Raw genomic sequence first — 26,358 nt, 5'->3', positions numbered from 1 at the left:
GGAGCTGGGGTTCCTCATTCAGTGTTGCTATTTAACATCAATCTTTACCCCACACTGGATTCTACATTGTCTGAGAACTAAAACATCAACATTTCTTTAGTTCCCTCAAGTATCAAGCTTGGGGCTGGGTCTACAGAAGGGCCTGTGATTTGGAAACACTAAGGAAAAACTGCACAAAGCTAGGTTCAAGACTGGAATTATAATGTGACTGAGCTCCTTCTCATCCAAATTCTCTACATCCCCAGTGGAACCATGTCAGCTTCAGCCCATTTCTCATCAAAATACATGCTCCTGACACTACAAAATGTACATTATCATCTATAGGCCAATCAACCTCTAGGCACAATGAACAGAAATCATTTCTATTTGACTTTTCAAGCTGTTTTTAGAGTGATACACCTAAAGTCTCAAAAAACTCTCATAACCTACAGAATAATCAAACTCTTCCATTATGGTCCCTTTCCTGTTCCCAATTCAAGCATAAACTATGTCTCTTAAAGTAATGCAAAATGCAGATCATTCAAAACTAGGTTCTCATTTAAAGATTGCATTCATATTTTCTTTGGGACTGAAAGTGGGTAATTTTTCTGATGTATGATAATTTATCTCAAAATGTTTGCCAAGTATGTTATAGATATATAGGTGTTAACATCTATAAAACTCAAAATTGAGTTTTATTAACTACCTCAAAATTGAGTTTTATCCTTGGTTAAGAATTGACTGCATGTGGAGGATGGCCCAGGTCCTTGGGCCCTGCACCCGCCTGGGAGACCAGGAGGAAGCGCCTGGCTCCTGGCTTCGGATTGGCGCAGCGTGCCAGCTGCAACGTGCAGGCCGTAGCAGCCACTTGGGGGGGTGAACCAACAGAAAAAGGAAGACCTTTCTATCTCTCTCTCTCTCTCTCCCTCTCTCTCTCTCTCTCCCCCTGTCTAACTCTGCCAGTTAAAAAAAAAAAAAAAAGAATTGACTGCATTTTGGTTGTGTAGAAAATCAATGCATATGGGGCCAATGCTGTGGTGCAGGGGGTTAATGCTCTGGCCTGGAGCACTGGCATCCCATGTGGGCACCGGTTCGAGTTCCAGCTACTCCACTTCTGATCCAGCTCTCTACTATGGCCTGGGAAAGCAGTGGAGGATGACTGAAGTCCTTGGGCTCCTGCACCTGCATGGGAAACCTGGAGGAAGCTCCTGGCTCTTGGCTTTGGATCAGCGCAGCTCCGGCTGTTGCGGCCAATTGGGGAGTGAACCAGCGGATGGAAGATCTCTCTCTCTGCCTCTCCTCTCTCTGTGTAACTCTTTCAATTAAATAAATAAATCTTAAAAGGGAGGAAGGAAGGAAGGAAGGAAGGAAGGAAGGAAGGAAGGAAGGAAGAGAGAGAAAGAAAGAGAAAATCAATGCACAGCACTGTGTTAAGTTGATATCCCTAGAAGGTATGACTAAACCTTTTAGACCTCACTAAAGGATAAACTCACATCTGTTTCCACCACAAAGTGGTCATTCTTCGAAAATCCACTGCGATTGTCAACAAGAAAGAGCCCCCTTCTCTTTTACCCTGAATGTGTCAATAAATTAATCTGGCCAAAAGTGGAGGAGGCATTTGGTGCAGGCTTCAGTTGCCAATTGGAATGCCCACATTCCATATCCCAGTGCCTGATTCAAGTCCTGCTTCCTCCACTTTGATCCAGCTTCCTGCTAATGAGCACCCTGCCAGGCAACAGAGGATGGCCTAATTACTTGGGTCCTAGCCACACACATGGGAGGCCTGGATTGAGTTCTGTACTCCTGGCTTCGGCCAGGCCCAGTCCTGGCTGTTGCAGATATTTGTGGAGTGAACCAGCAGTTCTCTGTTTCTCTTTTTCAAATAAAGTGAAAATAAACGAAAATTAAAAATCTGACCAATAGAGAACTGCCAGTATCAATTTTTCAAGCATTGCAGCCAGGAGCGGGGTGGGAACCATGGAGTATGTCGTGTGTTTGACTCTACTCTTCCCACCCACTCTCTATAAAGTATTGCTTTTCTTTTTCTCCAGGGGAAGCCCATCTAATATATCAATAGGAGGTATATAATAACACATGAAAATATTAGAACAGGGGTGCGGCGCTGTGGTGCAGCAGGTTAATCCTCCGCCTGCGGCATCAGCATCCCATATGGGCATCGGTTCTCGTCCTGGCTACTCCGCTTCCAATCCACCTCTCTGCTATGGCAAAGCCATGGAAGATGGCCCAAGTGCTTGGGCCCCTGCACCTGCATGGGAGACCAGGAAGAAGCTCCTGGCTTCAAATCGGTGCAGCTCCAGCAATTATGGTCATTTGGGGAGTGAAACCAATGGAAGGAAGACCTCTCTCTGTCTCTCCCTCTCACTGTCTGTAACTCTACCTCTAAAATAAATAAAATCTTTAAAAAAAAAGAAAATATTAGAACAGAATACATTTGGACTTGTTAAAAATTATGGTGGGGGCTGGTGTTGTGACATATTTGGTAAAGCCATTGCCTCCAATGCCAGCATTACATATTGGTGCCGGTTCAAGTCCCGGGTGTTCCACTTCCCATCAAGCTCCCTGCTAATGGTCTGAGAAAAGCAGCAGCAGATAGCTAGAGTGATTGGGTCCCTGCCACCCATGCTGGAGACCCAGATGAAGCCCCTGGCTCCTGGCTTAGGCTTGGTTCAGCCAGTGCTGGCCATTACTCCTACTTGGGGAGTGAATCACTAGATGGAAGACCTTTCTCTTTCTCTCTCTCTCTCTCTTTGCCTCTACCTCTCTGTGTAACTCTGACTTTGAAATAAATTATAAAAAATTTAAAAATGTGGTAAATTGTTCATAATAAAATTTGCCATTTTAAACATTTTTAAGGGTAGAACTTCATGGCATTAACTACCTCTATACTGTTGTGCAATCATCACCATGGTCCATCTCCATAACTCTTCTCATCTTCCCAAACAGAAATTCTTCACTGATTAAGCAATAACTCATCATACACATCATTAATCTACTTTCTACCTCTGTGAATTTGACTATTTTAGGTAAAGTACTTTATTTGAGTGGAATCATACATTCTTTGTCTTTTTTTGGTCTGACATATTTCATTCAGTATAATGTCTTCAAGATTCATCTATGTTGTAAGCATGTGTCAGGATTTTCTTTCTTTTTAAGGCTGAAAAATATTTCATTGTGTGCATATATGTTTTCTTTATTCAGTCATCTAGTGATGATTATTAATTTTCTGAGGAACCATTACAGTGTTTTCCACAGTGGCTGTACTAGTTTATATTTCTGTCAGCAAAGCACAAGGGTTACAATTTCTCCACTTGTTCACCATTTCTCTCTCTCTCTCTCTATATATATATGTGTGTGTGTGTGTGTGCACTAACGTTTGATTATAGTAGTCATCTTTTTTTAAAATATTTATTTATTTATTTGAAAGAGTTACACAGAGGAGAGGCAGAGAGAGAGAGAGAGGTCATTCATCTGCTGGTTGGTTCACTCCCCAACTGATTGCAATGGTCGGAGCTGGGCAGATCGAAAGCCAGGAGCCAGGAGTCTCCTCTGGGTCTCCCACTGGGTGCAGGGGCCCAAGGACTTGGGCCATCTTCCACTGATTTCCCAGGCCATAGCAGAGAGCTGGACCGGAAGTGGAGCAGCCAGGACTTGAACCAACATCCATGTGGGATGTTGGCGGCACAAGTGGCGGCTCTACCCATTATAGCACAGTGCTGGCCCCTGTAGTAGCCATTTTAATGGGTGTGAAGTACAACCTCATTTTGCTTTTTATCTGCATTTCCCCAATGATTAATGATGTTTCATATTCTTATTGATCATCTCCATATCTTCTTTGTAAAAATATTTGTTGAAGTCTTTTGCCTATTTGTCTTTTTTTTTAAGATTTATTTATTTATTTGAAAGTCAGAGTTACACAGACAGAAGGAGAGGCAGAGAGGCAGAGAGGCAGAGAGAGAGAGAGAGAGGTCTTCCATCCGTTGGTTCACTCCCCATTTGGCTACAACGACCAGATCAACTGTCTGAAGCCAGGAGCCAAGAGCCCCTTCTGGGTCTCCCATGGGGGTGCAGGGGCTTCTACTGTTTTCCCAGGCCACAGCAGAGAGCTGGATTAGAAGTGGAGCAGCCAGGTGTTGAACCAGTGCCCACATGGGATGCCAGTACTGCATGCCGCAGCTTTACCCACTATCATCAGCCACATCATCAGCCCCTTGCCTATTTTTCAAAGGAGTCATTTGTTGTTAAGAGTTCTTTATAGGGGGTCAGCATTGTGGCATAACTGGTAAAGCCACTGCCTGCAACACTGGCATCCCATATGGGCACCAGTTTTTGTCCCATCTGCTCTACTTTCGATCCAACTCCCTGCTGATGACTTGAGGAAAAGCAGCAGAAGATGGCCCAAGTGCCTGGGCCCCTTCCACCTACACAGGAGACTTGGAAGAAGTCCCTGGCTCCTGGATTTGGCCTGGCCCAACCCTGGCCATTGTGGCCACTTGGGGAGAGAATTGGTGAAAAAAAGATATTTCTCTGTCTCTCTCTTATTCTGTGTATTTCTTTCAAATAAATAAACAAGTATATAAATGTTTTTTTACAAAGAGTTCTTTATATATTCTAGATGTTAACTCCTCCCCATCAAATATATGATTTTCAGTGGAGCCAAGATGGCAGAATAGTGAGGGCACGCACCGATAGTCCGGGAAAATTTAGTTTAATAAAAGGGGAGTTATGGTAGCCTCAGAAAAAAGAACCAGGAAAATATTGCAGGGGAAACTCTTCTGGATCGAGTGGGCCGTGAATCGGAGGACCTACTGGGAGAACAAGGTCGCCCACCGCACGGAAGCCAAGCCGCGGGACCGAGCCGCGGAAGAAGCCGCAGGGCCTGCGCGCCAGTGCTCGAAGGGGAGTGCATGCCACACAGACAACAGCGGGGAGACTTGGGACATTCAGAGCTCCGAGTCCACACATCGGCGCTGGAAGGGGAGGTGAGCTCAATAACCCGAGACATTGGTGGGGAAACGGGGGTCAGAATCTAGAGGGGGGCCGGAAAGTGCAGCAAACTCACTACCGGAAAGAAGGAAAAAAAAAGCTTCGGGGTTTCTCTTCCCCCTAACCTTGCAAAGGTTACAAGGCTGCAAGGCTTGAAGAATTCCCAAGAGACAAAGAGCAGGCCCCCTCTCTGGATTTACATACCAATGGGGGAGAGCTAAGGAACTGAGTCACTACAATTCAGTAGCCTAGGCAACCCAGTGGGAGTCCAGAGGAGCCTAACGGACTCTGGGACTCTGCGGGTAGAAGCCAAAGACTGGAAGCCGTGCGGTGTTACTTACCCCCTGAATAAATAAAATACATAAATAAATAAAAAGAGAGAGATTTACCACGCATAACCTGAGGGTGTCACCTTTGCACACCCTTAACCAGGAAGAACCAGGCAGAGCTCTCAGGCCGCACCCATCTCAAGCCTCCAAGGCTCCTCCATCAGCAGGCAGTCCACTTAACACGGACACAGTATAAAATAAAAAAAATAAAAAAAACGCACAGTGACGCAAGAAGAATTAACTATGCCGAGTAACAAACAGAAATCGAGGGAACAAGATCAACGATGACACTATGATGCCTCCAAATAAGCAAAACACCCCAAGCCAAGATTATGAAGATGATGAGATAGAAGAAATGCAAGATACAGATTTCAAAAAATTTATGATAAGAACATTTAGAAGTTTTCAAAAGCAAATCCTTGAACTACAGAAATCCTTATTGGACAGGATTGAAAATCTCTCCCGTGAAAATGAAATTTTAAGGAAGAGTCAAAATGAAACTCAGAAACTAGTAGAACAGGAAAGTGTGATAGTGAAGAGAAATCAAAATGAAATGAAGAGCTCAATAGATCAAATGACAAACACATTAGAAAGCCTTAAAAACAGAATGGGTGAAGCAGAAGAGAGAATATCGGACTTAGAAGATAGAGCACAGGAAAACATACAGTCAAACCAAAGAAAAGAAGAGGAAATTAGAAATCTAAAAAATATTGTTGGGAATCTACAGGATACTATTAAAAAAACCAACATTCGAGTTCTAGGAGTTCCTGAAGGCATGGAGAGAGAGAAAGGATTAGAAGGCCTTTTTAGTGAGATACTAGCAGAGAACTTTCCAGGTTTGGAGAAGGACAGAGACATCCTAGTACAGGAAGCTCATAGAACCCCCAATAAACATGACCAAAAGAGATCCTCACCACGACACGTGGTAATTAAACTTACCACAGTGAAACATAAAGAAAAGATCCTAAAATGTGCAAGAGAGAAACGTCAGATTACTCTCAGAGGATCTCCAATCAGACTCACAGCAGACTTCTCATCAGAAACACTACAGGCTAGGAGGGAATGGCGAGACATAGCACAGGTGCTAAGAGAGAAAAATTGCCAGCCCAGAATATTATATCCTGCCAAGCTCTCATTTGTGAATGAAGGTGAAATAAAGACCTTTCATAGCAAACAGAAATTGAAGGACTTTGTGGCCACTCGTCCGGCCCTGCAAAAGATACTTAAAGATGTGCTACACTCAGAAACACAGAAACACGGCCATCAATATGAAAGAAGGGAAAGGAAGAACACCTACCAGTAAAAGAGCATGGGAAGCTCAAAGCATATACTAGAAAATATCTCCGGGAAAATGGCAGGGCAAAGTCACTACGTATCAATAGTCACATTGAACATTAATGGTCTGAATTCTTCAGTTAAAAGACACTGTTTGGCTGACTGGCTCAAAGAACACAACCCAACTATTTGTTGCCTACAAGAAACACATCTCTCTAACAAAGAGGCAAGCAGACTGAAAGTGAAAGGTTGGAAAAAGATATTCCATGCCAACAGAAACCAAAAAAAAGCAGGTGTAGCCATATTAATATCAGACAAAATAAACTTTAATACAAAAACTGTTGAGAGACAAAGAGGGACACTATATAATGATTAAGGGTTCAATTCAGCAGGAAGATGTAACTATTATAAATGTATATGCACCTAATTACAGGGCACCAGTCTATTTAAAAGATATGTTAAGGGATTTAAAGGGAGATTTAGATTCCAATACAATAGTACTGGGGGACTTCAATACTCCACTCTCAGAAATAGACAGATCATCCAGACAGAAGATCAACAAGGAAACAGCAGATTTAATTGACACTATTGCCCAAATGGATCTAACAGATATCTACAGAACTTTCAACCCTACATCTACAGACTTCACATTCTTCTCAGCAGTGCATGGAACCTTCTCTAGGATTGATCACATACTAGGCCATAAAGCAAGTCTCAGCAAATTTAAAAGAATTAGAATCATACCATGCAGCTTCTCAGACCACAGCGGAATGAAGCTGGAAATTAGCAACTCAGGAAACCCCAGAAAGTATGCAAACACATGGAGACTGAACAACATGCTCCTGAATGAACACTGGGTCATTCAAGAAATCAAAAGAGAAATCAAAAACTTTCTGGAAGTAAATGAAGACAACAACACAACATATCAAAACTTATGGGATACAGCAAAAGCAGTATTGAGAGGCAAATTTATAGCAATAGGTGCCTACATCAAGAAATTGGAAAGGTACCAAATAAATGAGCTTTCAGCGCACCTCAAGGACCTAGAAAAACTGCAGCAAACCAAACCCAAATCTAGTAGGAGAAGAGAAATAATTAAAACCAGAGAAGAAATTAACAGGATTGAATCCAAAAAAACACTACAAAAAATCAGCCAAGCAAGAAGCTGGTTTTTTGAAAAAATAAACAAAATTGACACCCCATTGGCCCAACTAACTAAAAAAAGAAGAGAAAAGACCCAAATCAATAAAATCAGAGATGAAAAAGGAAACGTAACAACAGACACCACAGAAATAAAAAGAATCATCAGAAATTACTACAAGGACCTGTATACCAGCAAACAGGAAAACCTATCAGAAATGGATAGATTCCTGGACACATGCAATCTACCAAAATTGAACCATGAAGACATCGAAAACCTAAACAGACCCATAACTGAAACAGAAATTGAAACAGTAATAAAGGCCCTCCCAACAAAGAAAAGCCCAGGACCAGATGGATTCACTGCTGAATTCTACCAGACATTTAAAGAAGAACTAATCCCATTTCTTCTCAAACTACTCAGAACAATCGAAAAAGAGGGAATCCTCCCAAATTCTTTCTATGAAGCCAGCATCACCTTAATCCCTAAGCCAGAAAAAGATGCAGCACTGAAAGAAAATTACAGACCAATATCCCTGATGAACATAGACGCAAAAATCCTCAATAAAATTCTGGCCAATAGAGTACAACAACACATCAGGAAAATCATCCACCCAGACCAAGTGGGATTCATCCCTGGTATGCAGGGATGGTTCAACATTCGCAAATCAATCAATGTGATTCACCACATTAACAGACTGCAAAAGAAAAACCATATGATTATCTCAATTGATGCAGAGAAAGCATTTGATAAAATTCAACACCCTTTCATGATGAAAACTCTAAGCAAATTGGGTATAGAAGGAACATTCCTCAATATAATCAAAGCAATCTATGAAAAACCCACGGCCAGCATCCTATTGAATGGGGAAAAGTTGGAAGCATTTCCACTGAAATCTGGCACAAGGCAGGGATGCCCACTCTCACCACTGCTATTTAACATAGTTCTGGAAGTTTTAGCCAGAGCCATCAGACAAGAAAAAGAAATCAAAGGAATACAAATCAAGAAGGAAGAAGTCAAACTATCCCTCTTTGCAGACGATATGATTCTGTACTTAGAGGATCCAAAGAACTCTACTAAGAGACTATTGGAACTCATAGAAGAGTTTGGCAAAGTGGCAGGATATAAAATCAATGCACAAAAATCAACAGCCTTTGTATACACAAGCAATGCCATGACTGAGAAAGAACTGCTAAGATCAATCCCATTCACAATAGCTACAAAAACAATCAAATACCTTGGAATAAACTTAACCAAGGACGTTAAAGATCTCTACAATGAGAATTACAAAATCTTAAAGAAAGAAATAGAAGAGGATACCAAAAAATGGAAAAATCTTCCATGCTCATTGATTGGAAGAATCAACATCATCAAAATGTCCATTCTCCCAAAAGCAATTTATAAATTCAATGCAATCCCAATCAAAATTCCAAACACATTCTTCTCAGATCTAGAAAAAATGATGCTGAAATTCATATGGAGGCACAAGCGACCTTGAATAGCTAAAGCAATCTTGTACAACAAAAACAAAGCCGGAGGCATCACAATACCAGATTTCAGGACATACTACAGGGCAGTTGTAATCAAAACAGCATGGTACTGGTACAGAAACAGATGGATAGACCAATGGAACAGAATTGAAACACCAGAAATCAATCCAAACATCTACAGCCAACTTATATTTGATCAAGGATCTAAAACTAATTCCTGGAGCAAGGACAGTCTATTCAATAAATGGTGCTGGGAAAACTGGATTTCCACGTGCAGAAGCATGAAGCAAGACCCCTACCTTACACCTTACACAAAAATCCACTCAACGTGGATTAAAGACCTAAATCTACGTCCTGACACCATTAAGTTATTAGAGAACATTGGAGAAACCCTTCAAGATATTGGCACAGGCAAAGAATTTCTGGAAAAGACCCGGGAGGTACAGGCAGTCAAAGCCAAAATCAACTATTGGGATTGCATCAAATTGAGAAGTTTCTGTACTGCAAAAGAAACAGTCAGGAGAGTGAAGAGACAACCGACAGAATGGGAAAAAATATTTGCAAACTATGCAACAGATAAAGGGTTAATAACCAGAATCTACAAAGAGATCAAGAAACTCCACAAAAACAAAACCAACAACCCACTTAAGAGATGGGCCAAGGACTTCAATAGACATTTTTCAAAAGAGGAAATCCAAATGGCCAACAGGCACATGAAAAAATGTTCAAGGTCATTAGCAATCAGGGAAATGCAAATCAAAACCACAATGAGGTTCCACCTCACCCCGGTTAGAATGGCTCACATTCAGAAATCTACCAACAACAGATGCTGGCGAGGATGTGGGGAAAAAGGGACACTAACCCACTGTTGGTGGGAATGCAAACTGGTCAAGCCACTATGGAAGTCAGTCTGGAGATCCCTCAGAAACCTGAAGATAACCCTACCGTTCGACCCAGCCATCCCACTCCTTGGAATTTACCCAAAGGAATTTAAATTGGCAAACAAAAAAGCGGTCTGCAGCCTAATGTTTATTGCAGCTCAATTCACAATAGCTAAGACCTGGAACCAACCTAAATGCCCATCAACGGTAGACTGGATAAAGAAATTATGGGATATGTACTCTTTAGAATACTATACCGCAGTAAGAAACAACGAAATCCAGTCATTTGCAACAAAATGGAGGAATCTGGAACACATCATGCTGAGTGAAATAAGCCAGTCCCCAAGGGACAAATACCATATGTTCTCCCTGATCGGTGACAACTGACTGAACACCAAAAAGGAAACACCTGAAGTGAAATGGACACTATGGGAAACGGTGACTTGATCAGCATAGCCCTGACTGTTAATGGACAACTTAATACATTTTCCCTCTTAGTAGTTTTTTTGTCTGTTCTACTTAATATGACTGGTTTAATTCTGTAATTAATACACAGTTATTCTTAAGTGTTGAAATTTAACTGAAATGTGATCCCTGTTAAACATAAGAGTGGGAATAAGAGAGGGAAGAGATATATAATTTGGGACATGCTCAAGCTGACTTGCCCCAATTGGTAGAGTTAGAAACATACCAGGGGACTCCAATTTAATCCCATCAAGGTGGCATGTACCAATGCCATCTCACTATTCCAAGTGATCAATTTCAGTTCACAATTGATCATAATGAAAGGACTAAGAGTCAAAGGGAGCACATAAACAAGTCTAGTACCTGCTAACACTAACCGATAGAACAAATAAAGGGGAGAGTGATCCAACATGGGAAGTGAGATACTCAGCAGACTCATAGAATGGCGGATGTCCTAAATAGCACTCTGGCCTCAGAATCAGCCCTAAAGGCACTTGGATCTGGCTGAAAAGCCCATGAGAGTATTTCAGGCATGGAAAGCCAAGACACTCTGGCAAAAGATCTCTGTGAGTGAGATCTCAGTGGAAAGAACAGGTCTTCAAAGAAGGAGGTACCTTTCTCTGAAGGGAGGAGAGAACCTCCACTTTGACTATGACCTTGTCTAAACAAGATAAGAATCGGAGAACTCAGAGGGCTTCCATAGCCTTGGAAACTCATGACTGGTGCATAGGGAGATTACTGATGCCATAGACAGGAGTGTCAATTGGTAAAGTCAACAACAGGAGTCACTGTGCACTTACTCCTCATGTAGGATCTCTGTCCTTAATGTGCTGTGCATTGAGATTTAATGCTATAACGAGTACTCAAACAATATATTTCACTTTGTGTTTCTATGGGGGTGCAAACGGTTGAAATCTTTACTTAATGCATACTAAACTGATCCTCTGTAAAAAAAAAAAAAAAAAAAAAAAAAAGAAAAGAAAAGAAATTATCAACTCCCAACTTGACTCTCACTGGGATTAAACATGACAATAGGTCTGATCTGATTTCATCATCATTTTAAAAAAATCATCTATTATTTTTCACTTTATGTTTCTGTGTGGGAGCAAGCTGTTGAAATCCTTACTTAATGTATACTAAGCTGATCTTCTGTATATTAAGATAATCGAAAATGAATCTTGATGTGAATGGAAGGGGAGAGGGAGTGGGAAAGGGGAGGGTTGTGGGTGGGAGGGACGGTATGGGGGGGAAGCCATTGTAATCCATAAATCGTACTTTGGAAGTTTATATTCATTAAATAAAAGTTAAAAAAAAAAAGACCTGGAACCAACCTAAATGCCCATCAACGGTAGACTGGATAAAGAAATTATGGGATATGTATTCTTTAGAATACTATACCGCAGTAAGAAACAACGAAATCCAGTCATTTGCAACAAAATGGAGGAATCTGGAACACATCATGCTGAGTGAAATAAGCCAGTCCCCAAGGGACAAATACCATATGTTCTCCCTGATCGGTGACAACTGACTGAACACCAAAAAGGAAACACCTGAAGTGAAATGGACACTATGAGAAATGGTGACTTGATCAGCATAGCCCTGACTGTTAATGGACAACTTAATACATTATCCCTCTTAGTAGTTTTTTTTTTTTTGTCTGTTCTACTTAATATGACTGGTTTAATTCTGTAATTATCACACAGTTATTCTTAAGTGTTGAAAATTAACTGAAATGTGATCCCTGTTAAACATAAGAGTGGGAATAAGAGAGGGAAGAGATGTATAATTTGGGGCATGCTCGGGCTGACTTGCCCCAATTGGTAGAGTTGGAAACATACCAGCGGATTCCAATTCAATCCCATCAAGGTGGCATGTGCCAATGCCATCTCACTATTCCAAGTGATCAATTTCAGTTCACAATTGATCATAATGAAAGGACTAAGAGTCAAAGGGAGCACATAAACAAGTCTAGTACCTGCTAACACTAACCGATAGAACAAATAAAGGGGAGAGTAATCCAACATGGGAAGTGAGATACTCAGCAGACTCATAGAATGGCGGATGTCCTAAATAGCACTCTGGCCTCAGAATCAGCCCTAAAGGCACTCGGATCTGGCTGAAAAGCCCATGAGAGTATTTCAGGCATGGAAAGCCAAGACACTCTGGCAAAAGATCTCTGTGAGTGAGATCTCAGTGGAAAGAACAGGTCTTCAAAGAAGGAGGTACCTTTCTCTGAAGGGAGGAGAGAACCTCCACTTTGACTATGACCGTGTCTAAACAAGATAAGAGTCGGAGAACTCAGAGGGCTTCCATAGCCTTGGAAACTCATGACTGGTGCATAGGGAGATTACTGATGCCATAAACAGGAGTGTCAATTGGTAAAGTCAACAACAGGAGTCACTGTGCACTTACTCCTCATGTAGGATCTCTGTCCTTAATGTGCTGTGTATTGAGACTTAATGCTATAACGAGTACTCAAACAGTATATTTCACTTTGTGTTTCTATGGGGGTGCAAACGGTTGAAATCTTTACTTAATGTACACTAAACTGATCTTCCGTAAAAAAAAAAAAAAAAAAAAAAGAAAGAAAGAAAGAAAGAAAAAAGAAACTATCAACTCCCAACTTGACTCTCACTGGGATTAAACATGACAATAGGTCTGATCTGATTTCATCATCATTTAAAAAAAAATCATCTATTATTTTTCACTTTATGTCTCTGTGTGGGAGCAAACTGTTGAAATCCTTACTTAATATATACTAAGCTGATCTTCTGTATATTAAGATAATCGAAAATGAATCTTGATGTGAATGGAAGGGGAGAGGGAGTGGGAAAGGGGAGGGTTGTGGGGGGGACGGTATGGGGGGGGGGAGCCATTGTAATCCATGAGTTGTACTTTGGAAATTTATATTCATTAAATAAAAGATAAAAAAAAAAAGTTAAAAAAATATATGATTTTCAAATACATTCTCCCATTCTGTGGATTGTCTTTTTCCTCTGTTGATAGTGTCATTTGATGAACCAAAGTTTTAATTATGTTTAAATTATGTTTAAATCAAGTTTATTGACATTTTTCCTTGTGTTGCCTGTGCTTTGTTCATGTCATATCTAAGAATTCATTGCCAAATCCAATGTTTTACAGTTTTTTCCCCTATGCTTTCTTCTAAGAGCTTTATAGATTTTGCAGATTTAAGGCTGGCGCCGCGGCTCACTAGGCTAATCCTCCACCTAGCGGCGCCAGCACACCGGGTTCTAGTCCTGGTCGGGGTGCCAGATTCTGTCCCGGTTGCCCCTCTTCCAGGCCAGCTCTCTGCTGTGGCCAGGGAGTGCAGTGGAGGATGGCCCAAGTGCTTGGGCCCTGCACCCCATGGGAGACCAGGAGAAGTACCTGGCTCCTGCCATCAGATCAGCGCGGTGCGCCAGCCGCAGCGCACCGGCTGCGGCAGCCATTGGAGGGTGAACCAACGGCAAAGGAAGACCTTTCTCTCTGTCTCTCTCTCTCACTGTCCACTCTGCCTGTCAAAAAAAAAAAAAAAAAAGAAAAGATTTTGCAGATTTAGGGTCTTCGATCCATTTCTAGCTATTTTTTAGTTATGCTATAAGGTAAGGATGCCATTTCATCCTTTTGCATGTGGATATCCAGTTTTTCTAGCACCATTTGTTGAAAAGATTATCCTTTTTCTACTGAATTATCTCGGCAGCCTTGCCAAATATCATTTGGCCATACACGATAGGGCTTTTATTTCTGGGCTCTCTATCCTATTCCATTAATCTATATGTCTGTTTCTGTGTCAGTTTCACACTGTTTTGATTTCTGCAGTTTGTAATAAGTTTTGAAGTCAGGAAATATGAGGTCTCTAACTTTATTTTCCTTTTTAAAGATTATTTTGGCTACTTAAAGTTTCTTGAAAGTTCAGTGTAAGGGTAGATATTTTCATTTTTGAAAAAAGTCAGTGAGTTTTGTATAGGGAACTAATTGATTCTGTACATTGCTTTGGGTAATATCTTAGTACTAATTCTTTCAATCCATGAATGCAGTATATCTTTCCATTTATTTATGCCTTCTTTAGTTTCTTTAAGTAATTTTCCATAGTTTTCAGTGTATAAGTCTTTTGCCTCTATGATTGAGTTTAGGAAACACATTAAATAATTATTTATGTGCTTTATTTTGGAGATAGACTGAGATGGAAAGAGAGAGAAATCTCCCATCTACTGGTTCACTCCCCACATAACTGAAACAACCAGGGTTAGATTAGACTGAAATTGGATGCTGGGAATTCAGTCTGGGTCTCTCATTGTAGATGACAGAATCACAAATACTTGAGCCAACATCTGCTGTCTCCTAGAATGTACAGTAGCAGGAAGTTATAACTGGGAGCAGAGCCAGGTCTCGAACCGAAACAATCTGATGCGGGTGGCCCAGAAGGGAAATTAACTCTTGGGTCAAACACTTGCCCCTAGAAAGGAACTTCTCAAAATATTTATTAGGGAGACCATAACTCCCCATTTCTTCAGTGTGTGCTGTACACACGACTTCTTTCCAAAGAGTATAGTACGGAATTAAGAGCAAAAAAAGTAACTTCACAGTGGAGAAACTTGACAAATACGATCTCAGCCAAATATTTAATTAACAATCATAAGCCAAGTTAACAGTATAAACCCTTGATATGATATAATAAAATACTGATGACAAAAAATACTGATCAAAAATACTGAAAGTCTGGGACAGGTTCTTGGCCTAGCAGTTAAATGCAGGTTAAGATGCCCGTTTCTCATGACAGAGTGTCTGGTTCAAATCCTGGCTCTGCTTCCAACGTCATACCAGCTTCCTGCTAATGTGCACCCTGAGAGGCAGCAGTGATGGCTCAAGTAGTTGGCTTCCTGCCACCACGTGAGAGATCTCAACTGCACTGCTGGCTCCTCCAGCCCAGGCTCCATTATTCGGGCATTATTTAAAGCCTTGAAGGAAAAGCTTTTATAAACCAAAATGGCTTTCAGTTCTACAGATTATCTTTGACTTCTTAGCTGTCCCTCAATCATTAAAAGCAAATAAAATGACTCCCCAAAGAACAGTTACAAAGAAGATGCACAATTACATAACAACTTTGAGATCCTTCTCAGGAAAAGGATGAAAACATTTGAGACAGCTCAAACATTTGGAAACTCATTTGTACTCACCCTGAGCAGCATACTTTTGGTGGTAAATCTCATAGGCTTTTCTGTGGGCCTCAGTGAGGAGCTGGAGACGCCAAGCTCTTGAATCCTGCTGAGGGAGCTCCCTTATGGCTGCCTCCAAGTCACTAAAGGTGAGCCAGACCCCCACGAGGTCCCCAAAGGCATGGAAGGCGAAGGTGGCATACTCAGCGAAGAGGTCAGCGAAGACGTCACTCCTCAGGGCGCTGCTGGCAGGGAGGTGCTGGTGGTGCAGGACGACCATGGGCTGAAGCTGCGCAGCCCTGAGGGCCTCAAGGAGCTGCCGGTAGCACCGCACTGCGTTCCCATCTGGGTCTCCGGAGCGTCCTGCTGGGAGGAGCTGTGCCCACGACAGAAACACTTTATAATGGGTGATCTCACTGGCACGAAGACTGCTGAAATACTCTGGCAGGAAAGCGGGCAGTGGCTGGGAACAAACATAAAGGTCTTTGCCCCCTGCTGCAAAATCAGAAGTCTGGTTTCCCTGTGGATACTGCAGGCTGAGCAGTAGGTCAGTGGTTAGAGGCCCTGCAGCTGAAATGAAATTGCTATCAGATTCCCAGTCTGACCCCCGGCAGGAGAAACTCAGGAGGACAGTAAAGACTATACTCCAAAAGAGCTCCATTTTCAAGGAGCTACCAGGAGGTACATGGAAGGACCCCTGGCTTTATAGCTCCAGCTGATGTTATAAAATACAAAGGGATTATTGGCACTTAATATTTAATCGAGTTATCATGGATAAAGAAATCAGCACATGGTTCACCAATGTAATATTTATAACCATTGAAGGGCAATAAGAGATAACACAGAAGGGCCGGCGCCACAGCTCAACAGGCTAATCCTCCGCCTAGTGGCGCCGGCACACCGGGTTCTAGTCCCGGTTGGGGCACCGAATTCTGTCCCGGTTGCCCCTCTTCCAGGCCAGCTCTCTGCTATGGTCCGGGAGTGCAGTGGAGGATGGCCCAAGCACTGGGAGACCAGGAGACCCCATGGGAGACCAGGAGAAGCACCTGGCTCCTGCCTTCAGATCAGCGCAGTGTGCCGGCTGTAGCGCGCTGGCCGCGGCAGCCATTGGAGGATGAACCAACGGCAAAGGAAGACCTTTCTCTCTGTCTCTCTCTCACTGTCCATTCTGCCTGTAAAAAAAAAAAAAAAAAAAAAAAAGATAACACAGAAACAATAAACTTTCCACACAAGCAGAGGAACTTGGGAAAATGTCTTAAGAGTTCATTACATTTTCGTCTTACAAATGATATTAAGATTTGTCAACATAATAGACTATGAATCTCTCATTAAATAATTTTTCTCCTTTAAGAATAGGTAGGTAAACAATACATTTTGTAAAATATTCCAATAACATAAAAACACTTGGGCAAATTTGCAAACTCCTGTTCTCTACTCCTCTTGCCTCTGTAGGATAAGCACCCACAACAATAGGCCTCCTTCTCATTTTCTTTCTCTGCATGGCTTAACTCAGGAGTCCAAATGACTGGGTTTATTTATTTTTTTTTAAATTTTATTTAATGAACATAAATTTCCAAAGTACAGCTTATGGATTACAATAGCTCCCCCCCATAACTTCCCTCCCACCCACAACACTCCCCTCTCCCACTCCCTCTCCCCTTCCATTCACATCAAGATTAATTTTCAATTATCTTTATATATAGAAGATCAATTTAGCATATATTAAGTAAAGATTTCAACAGTTTGCACCCACACAGAAACACAAAGTGTAAAATACTATTTGAGTACTAGTTATAGCATTAATTAAACACCTAAGAGTAATTGTGTATTAATTACAGAGTTCAACCAATAGTTTTAAGTAGAACATAAAAAATACTAAAAGGGTAAAGTATTAAGTTCTTTTTTTGTTTGTTATATAGTTTTTTTATTTAATAAATGTGAATTTACAAAGTGCAACTTTTGTATTGTTGTGGCTTCCCCCCCTCCAACCTCCCTCCCTCCCGTGGCCCTCCCCTCTCCCACTCCCTCTCCCATCCCGCCCTTCATCGAGTTTCATTTTCAATTACCTTCATATACTGAAGATCAACTTAGTATATACTAAGCAAGGATTTCAACAGGCTGCACTCACACAACCGCTCAAGGTATAGGGTATTGTTCGACTAGTAGTGTTGTTTTTAAGTTTCATAGTACAACACATTAAGGACAGAGATCCTACGTGGGGAGCATGTACCCAGTGACTCCCGTTGTTGATTTAACAATTGGCACTCTTATTTATGACGTCAGCAATCACCCGAGACTCTTGCTATGAGCTGTCTAGGCTACGGAAGCCCCTTGAGTTCACCGACTCTGTTTAGTCAAGGCCATATCACAGTGGAGGTTCCTTCCTCCCTTCAGAGAAAGGTGCCTCTCTCCTTGATGGCCTGTTCCTTCTGCTGGGGTCTTGTTCACCAGGATCTTTCATTTAGATTGTTTTTTTTTTTGCCACCATGTCATGGCTTTCCATGCCTGTGAGACTCTCATGGACCTTTTAGCCAGATACGAATGTCCCAAGGGTTGATTCTGAGGCAGGAGTGCTGCCAGTCTATGAGTCTGCTGTGTGTCCTGTTTCCCCCGCAGGATCATTCTCTCCCTTTTAATTCTATCCTTCATTAGTTGCTTACACTGGTCTTATTTGTGAAATCTCATCGACACATACCCTATCTTTTTGATCGGTTGTGTATTTATACTTATCACTTTATCAAGTGCGCTGGCATTGGTACCTGCCTCCTTGGTAAGATTGAGTTGAAATCCCCTGGCACATTTCTAGTTCCACCATTGGAGGTAAGTCTGAGTGAGCATGTGCCAACCTATATATCTCCTCCCTCTCTTATTCCCACTCCTATGTTTAACAGAGATCACTTTTCTGTTAATTTTAAACGCCTAAGAATGATTGTGCATTGATTACAGAGTTCAACCAGTGGTCTTATGTAGAACAAACAGAGCAACATCAACAACAACAACAACAACAACAAAAAATACTAAAAGGAATAAAATAGTAAGTTGTTCCTCAACAGTCTAGACAAGGGCTGATCATGTCATTGTCTCTCATAGTGTCCATCTCACTTCAATGGGTATCATTTTAGATGCTCGTTTAGTTGCCATCAATCAGGGAGAACATATGATATTTGTCCCTTTTGGACTGGCTTATTTCACTCAGCATGATGTTTTCCAGCTTCCTCCATTTTGTTGTAAATGCCAGGATTTCATTGTTTTTTACTGCTGTGTAGTGTTCCATAGAGTACATATCCCATAGTTTCTTTATCCAGTCATCCGTTGATGGACATTTAGGTTGATTCCATGTCTTAGCTATTGTGAATTGAGCTGCAACAAATATTGAGGTGCAAATGGCTCTTTTTTTTTCCCCTTTAATTCCATTTGGGTAAATTCCAAGGAATGGGATGGTTGGGTCCTGTGGTAGTGCTATATTCAGGTTTCTGAGGACTCTCCAAACTGTCTTCCATAGTGGCTTTACCAGTTTGCATTCCCACCAACAGTGGATTAGTGTCCCTTTTCCCCCACATCCTCGCAAGCATCTGTTGTTGGTTGATTTCTGTATGTAAGCCAATCTAACCGGAGTGAGGTAAAACCTCATTGTGGTTTTGATCTGCATTTCCCTGATGGCTAGGGATCATGAGCATTTTTTCATGTGTCTGTTGGCCATTTGGATTTCCTCTTTTGAAAAATGTCTGTTAAGGTCCTTGCCCTATTTTTTTATTGGGTTGTTTGTTTTGATTTTGTGGTATTTTTGATCATTTTATAGATTCTAGTTGTTAATCCTTTATCTGTTGTGTACTTTGCGAATAACATCTCCCATTCTGTTGGTTGCCTCTTCACTTTCCTGACTGTTTCCTTTGCTGTAAAGAAACTCTTCAATCTGAGGTAATCCCATTTGTTTATTTTATCTTTGATTACCCATGCCTCTGGGGTCTTCTCCAGGAATTCTTTGCCTGTTCCAATATCTTGAAGGGTTTCTCCTATGCTCTCAATTAGTTTCATGGTGACGTGACGCATCTCTAGTTCTTTGATCCATGTTGAGTGGATTTTTGTATAAGGTGTAAGGTAGGGGTCTTGCTTCATACTTCGACATGTGGACATCCAGTTTTCCCAGCACCATTTGTTGAAGAGGCTGTCCTTGTTCCAGGGGTTGGTTTTAGGTCCTTTGTCGAATATGAGTTGGTTATAGATGTTTGGATTGATCTCCGGTGTTTCTATTCTGTTCCATTGGTCTATCCGTCTGTTTTTGTACCAGTACCAGGCTGTTTTGATTACAACTGCCCTTGAAGTTGTCTTGAAGTCTTGAATTGTATGTCTTGAAGTCTGGAATTGTGATGCCTCCAGCCTTGTTTTATTGTAAAGGATTGCTTTAGCTATTCTCGGTCTCCTGTTTCTCCATATGAATTTCAGCATCGTTTTTTCTAGGTCTTTGAAGAATGACTTTGGTATTTTGATTGGTATTGCATTGAACTTGTAAATTGCTTTTGGAAGAATGGACATTTTGATAATATTGATTCTTCCAATCCATGAGCATGGCAGGTTTTTCCATTTTTTTGTGTCGTCTTCTATTTCTTTCTTTAGTGTTTTGTAATTTTCATCATAGAGGTCTTTGACATCCTTGGTTAAATTTATTCCAAGGTACTTTATTATTTTTACACTTGATCTTAGCCAAAAGGTCGAGAAGCGATGGTACTTTATTGTTTTTGTGGCTATCGTGAATGGGATTGATCTTAGAAGTTCTTCTTCAACCCTGGCATTATCTGTGTATACAAAGGCTGTTGATTTCTGAGCGTTGATTTTGTATCCTGCTACTTTACCAAACTCTTCTATGAGTTCCAATAGTCTCTTATAGGAGTTTATCGGGTCCTCTATATATAGTATCATGTCATCTGCAAATAGGGATAATTTAAATTCCTCCTTTCCCATTTGTATCCCTTTAATTTCTTTTCATTGCCTGATGGCCCTAGCTAACACTTCTAGGACTATATTGAATAGCAATGGTGAGAGTGGGCATCCCTGTCTGGTGCCAGTTTTCAATGGAAATGCCTCCAACTTTTCCCCATTCAATATGATGCTGGCCATTGGTTTATCATAGACTGCCTTAATTGTGTTGAGGAATGTTCCTTCTAACCCCAATTTGCTTAGGGTTTTCATCATGAAAGGGTGTTGTATTTTGTCAAATGCTTTCTCTGCATCTATTGAGATAATTGTATAATTTTTATTTCTCAATTTATTAATGTGATGTATTACATTGATTGACTTTCAAATATTGAACCATCCCTGCATACCAGGGATAAATCCCACTTGGTCCAGGTGAATGATCTTTCTGATGTGCAGTTGGATTCGGTTTGCCAGAATTTTGTTGAGTATTTTTGCATCTATGGTCATCAGGGAGATAGGTATGTAGTTTTCTTTCTCCTTTGTGTCTTTTCCGGGCTTAGGAATTAAGGTGATATTGGCTTCGTAGAAGGAATTTGGAAGGATTCCCTCTCTTTCAATTGTTTTGAATAATTTGAGAAGAACTGGAGTTAGTTGTTCTCTAAATGTCTGGTAAAATTCGGCGGTGAAGCCATCCAGTCCTGGGCTCTTCTTTTTTGGTAGTGCGTTTATTACTGATTCAATTTCTTCCATAGTTATGGGTCTGTTTAGATTTTCTACATCTTCACGGCTCAGTTTAGGAAGGTTGCATGTGTCCAGGAATCTATCCATTTCTTCCAGGTTCCCCAATTTGTTAGCATACATCTCTTTGTAGTGGTTTCTGATGATTCTTTTTATTTCTGTTGTGTCTGTTTCCATTACTATCTTTGATTTTTACAGATTTGGGTCTTCTCTCTCCTTTTTTTGGTTAGTTGGGCCAATGGTGTGTCGATTTTGTTTATTTTTTCAAAGAACCAGCTCCTGGTTTTGTTAATCTTTTGTATTGGTTTTTTTTTTTGTTTGTTTCAATTCTGTTTATTTCTTCTCTAATCTTTAGTATTTCTTTCCTCCTTCTAGATTTGGGCTTGATTTGCTGCTGTTTTTCTAAATCCTTGAGGTGCATAGAGAGTTCATTTGTTTGGTTCCTTTCCAGCTTCTTGATGTAGACACCAATTGTTATAAACTTTCCTCTTAGCACTGCTTTTGCTGTGTCCCACAGGTTTTGATAGGTTGTGTTATCATTTTCATTTGTTTCTAGAAATCTTTTGATTTCTCTTTTAATTTCTTCAATGACCCACTGTTCGTTTAGGATCATGTTGTCCATTCTCCATATATTTGCATATGGTGTAGAGATTCTTGGGTTGTTGATTTTGAGTTTCACCGTGTGATAGTCTGAAAAGCTGCATGGTATAGTTTCGATTTTTTTGAATTTGTTGAGGCCCACTTTATGGCCTAGCAAGCATATGGTCAATCCTAGAGAACGTTCCATGTACGGGGGAGAAATACGTGAACTCTATGGCTGTGGGGTGGAAGGTTCTGAAGATATCTATTAGGTCTATTTGGTCTATAGCGTCAATTAGCTCTGTTGTTTCCTTGTTGAATTTCTATCTGGTTGATCTGTCCATTGGTGAGAGTGGGGTGTTGAAGTCCCCTGTTACTATTGTATTTGAATCTATATCTCCCTTTAAATCCTTTAGTAATTCTTTCAGGTAGCCAGTCGCCCTGTAATTAGGTGCGTATACATTTATAATAGTAATGTCTTCCTGTTGGATAGATCCTTTAATCATTATATAGTGCCCTTCTCTGTCTCTTTTAATAGTTTTTATGTTAAAGTCTATTTTGTCTGATATCAGGATGGCCACACCAGCTCTTTTTTGGTTTCTGTTAGCTTGGAGTATCTTTTTCCATCCTTTCACTTTCAGTCTGCATGCATCTTTGCTGATAAGGTGTGTCTCCTGAAGGCAGCATATAGATGGATTCTCTTTCTTGATCCAATCAGCTAGTCTATGTCTTTTGGTAGTAGAATTAAGACTATTCACATTCAGTGTGATTACTGTTAAGTACTGTCTTTTCCCATTCATGTTTCCTAAACAAGCTGTTTATGTATTTTGAACTTCGTTTGTAGGTTACTCTACATTCGCTGTTTTTTTTGTAGTGAAGTTCTTGTTTTTGTATTTCTGTGTGCAGCACGTCTTTGAGCAAGTGTTGTAGGGTTGGGCGCGTGGATACAAATTCTTTCAGTTTTTGTTTGTCTTGGAAGATCTTTATTTCCCCTTCATTCATAAATGATAGCTTTGCAGGGTATAGTATTCTAGGTTGGCATTGTTTGTCTTTTAAAACTTGAAATATATCATGCCATTGTCTCCTTGCCTGTAGTGTTTGCGATGAGAAGTCTGGGGTGAGTCTGATTAACTTACCCGTGAATGTGATTTGTCGTTTTTCTCTGGCACATTTTAGGATTTGTTCTTTGTGTGTCACTGAGCTGAGTGTTGCCGCAATGTGTCGCAGTGAATTTCTCTTCTGGTCTACCCTGTTCGGAGTCCTGGCTATCTGTTGAATTTGCCTGTTGTTATCCAGCTGCCTTTGTTTGAAGTTTTCTGATATTATTTCATTGAAAGCATCTTCCAATCCATTCTCTCTTTCCACCCCCTCAGGGACTCCTATTACCTGAACATTACACCATTTGATTGAATCTTGTAGGTCTCCGACCATATTTTTTAATTTTTTAATTTCTTCTTCCTGCATTTGAACTGACTGTATTATTTCTGGAAGTTTGTCTTCGAATTCTGATATTTGGTCTTCTATTTCATCTGTTAGATTTCCGAGGGATTCCATGGTGTTTTTTATCTGGTCAATTGAGTTTTTCATTTCCAGTATTTCATTCTGGCTTCTCTTTAGGATCTCTAATCCTTGGGCTTGTTTTTCGTTCAGCTCTCGACACTGTTTCTCATTATTTCTAAGTAATCTGATTATTAATTTTCTGAATTCTTTTTCTGGCATAGTTTCAAATTCTTCTTCTTCAGCCTCTGTTATGCTTGGTTTAGCCTGCTCCATTGGCAAGTTTATATGTTCTTCTATATTCTTATTGTGGGTTTTTGTTTTGTTTTTTTTTGGCATTCCGTATGGGTGGTTTTTCAGGTTGATTTCCTTCTGCTATGGGCTGCTGTGAGTCTGTACCAATATCCAGTGTAAGCAGGCTGCTCTGCCTTCTAGAGTTTGTTTATTTTTTACTTATTTATTTATTTAGTAACTTGAGTGGGCTGGTGTCAGGGCTTTGAGGTGCCAATCTCCACCCCTTGGGGGCCAGTTTCCTTGTTCCTATGTTCACCCTTAGGTGTCTGTGCCTGGGGTTCGTTGGTCAGCCACTCTTTTTCACTGCACCTCCTGTGTGAGGAGTGTTAAGTAGCCCCAGACCACCTTTGGACTCTGCCCCTGCTGCTTCCTCCTTTGGAGCAGAGGCCAGCCTCCTTTAAGCTCGAATGTAAACAAACAAGATGGCTGCACTCTGCCCGCTGCAGCTCTGATTGTGGGTTGGGCAGTTCCTAAGGATCCTGGCGTTTTTGATCCCTCAGTTCGTCCCCTTGGATCCTGCCCTCTTCCCACGGGCGCTATTCAAAATTTTTTTTTCTAGTAACTTGAGTAGACTGGTGTCAGGGCTTTGAGCTGCCCTCCCTCACTGCCCGCCCCTGTGCAAGGAGTGTCCTGTCGCCACCTTTGGGCTCCACCTCCGAAGGTTAGTGCAGAGGCAGAGGCAGTTCTCCTTTAAGCCCGAATGTAAACAAACAAGATGGCTGCTTCCCGCCAGCTGCAGCTCCAATTTGGGGGAGGATTCCTGGATTGTTTAGTCCCTCAATTAGACACCCTGAATCACGCACTCTTTCCGCAGGCACTACTCATTCTTTTCCGTTTTCTATTTCCTCCCCCACTCAGTCGTGCTGTGTCTCAGTGTCCATCCCAGGGTGGGTTGGGGGAGGGGCGGCGGCGGCTGTTACAGCAGTGCTGGGCGAGTGCGCCATCTCACCTCGGCTTCCAGCGCTGGTGTGTACACACTCCTGCTGGTGTCCTGCTCTTCAGGCGTCAGCGTCCTCCTCGCAGGTCCATCCTGTCTCCCCTGTTTTGGAAGAGCTTCCCTTTCCCCAAAACTACAAATTCTCACCCCTCTTTGAACCTTGCCTTCCCGGACCATCGGTGTGCTCCCTCCCTATTCCGCCATCTTGGAGTTCACCATCTATGACTGGGTTTAAATATCACCTGGCAAAAGTTACTTTCTGTGTTTATCTCCTCCCCTATAGAAAAGGCATAATTGGGGCAGGCACTGTGGTACATAGTATATACCATTGCTTGGGATGCCTGAGTCCTGAATCAGAGTGGGACGTGTCCCGGGTCCTCTATTTTTGATCCAGCTTCCTGCTAATGTGCCTGGGAAGGCAATGGTTGATGGCCCAAGTACCAAAGTCCCTGCCACCCATGTGGGAGACCAGAATGGAGTTCCTGGCTGGCATTTAGGGATAGAACTAGCAGATGGTGAATCTCTAATTCTCCCTTATTTGGTCATTCTGCCTTTTGAATAAATAGATTCTTAAAAAATAAAACAATTCTTTTAGCCTGTTTAAAACAATGCAGCTCAGTGGTAATCATTGTCACTTATACACAGATACATACATATGTGTATAATATTTGATTTTCTTTTTAATATTTAATTTCTATAACAAGCTAACATATTCACAATCACAATAATATGTATTGTCCCTCAGCTTTCTTTTTCTCACTCAATAGCTCTGGGAGCTCAGAAAATATAGATTTACCTTTTTTTTTTTTTTTTTTTTTTGACAGGCAGAGTTAGACGGTGAGAGAGAGAGAGAGAGAGAGAAAGGTCTTCCTTCTGTTGGTTCACCCTCCAAATGGCTGCCACGGCTGGCACACTGTGCCGATCCGAAGCCAGGAGACAGGTGCTTCCTCCTGGTCTCCCATGCGGGTGCAGGGCCCAAGGATCTGGGCCATCCTCCACTGCACTCCCAGACCACAGCAGAGAGCTGGACTGGAAGAGGAGCAACCGGGACTAGAACTCGGGGTGCCGGCACTGCAGGCGGAGGATTAGCCTAGTGAGCACGACGCCAGACACATTTTTTTTTTTATTTATTTATTTTTTTTTTATTTTTTATTTTTTTGACAGGCAGAGTGGACAGTGAGAGGGAGAGACAGAGAGAAAGGTCTTCCTTTGCCGTTGGTTCACTCTCCAATGGCTGCCGCGGCCGGCGCGCTGCGGCCAGCGCACCGCGCTGATCCGATGGCAGGAGCCAGGAGCCAGGTGCTTTTCCTGGTCTCCCATGGGGTGCAGGGCCCAAGCACCTGGGCCATCCTCCACTGCACTCCCGGGCCACAGCAGAGAGCTGGCCTGGAAGAGGGGAAACCGGGACAGAATCCGGCGCCCCGACCGGGACTAGAACCCGGTGTGCCAGCGCCGCTAGGCGGAGGATTAGCCTAGTGAGCCGCGGCGCCGGCCTACATTTTTTTTTTTTAATTAAAGATTTTTTATTTATTTAGTTGAGAGGTAGAGCTTCAGAGAGAGAGAGGGAGAGACAAAAATGACTTCCATCCACTGTTTCACTCCCCAAATGGCCACAACAGCTGAAGCTGGGTTGATCCAAAGCCAGTAACTAGGTGCTTCTGGGTCTCCCACACAGGTGC

General features: G+C 41.7%; 1 protein-coding gene across 1 annotated transcript in view; it reads right to left on the bottom strand.

Annotated features, from left to right (window-relative positions):
* Positions 1-16,423, bottom strand: part of LPH (lactase phlorizin hydrolase) — a gene marked incomplete in the record, with an annotated part of 72,489 nt that extends 56,066 nt beyond the window's left edge. Inside the window, 1 exon segment of the mRNA NM_001101689.1 lies at positions 15,742-16,423. Within this exon segment, the coding sequence (NP_001095159.1) occupies positions 15,742-16,381 (640 nt within the window).
* Positions 16,424-26,358: the final 9,935 nt, after the last annotated feature.

The sequence above is a fragment of the Oryctolagus cuniculus genome, chromosome 3, assembly GCF_964237555.1.
Source record: "Oryctolagus cuniculus chromosome 3, mOryCun1.1, whole genome shotgun sequence".
NCBI classification, from domain to species: domain Eukaryota; kingdom Metazoa; phylum Chordata; class Mammalia; order Lagomorpha; family Leporidae; genus Oryctolagus; species Oryctolagus cuniculus.
The sequence above is the reverse complement of the archived record's forward strand: the minus strand, read 5'-3'. Positions and strand labels throughout refer to the sequence as shown.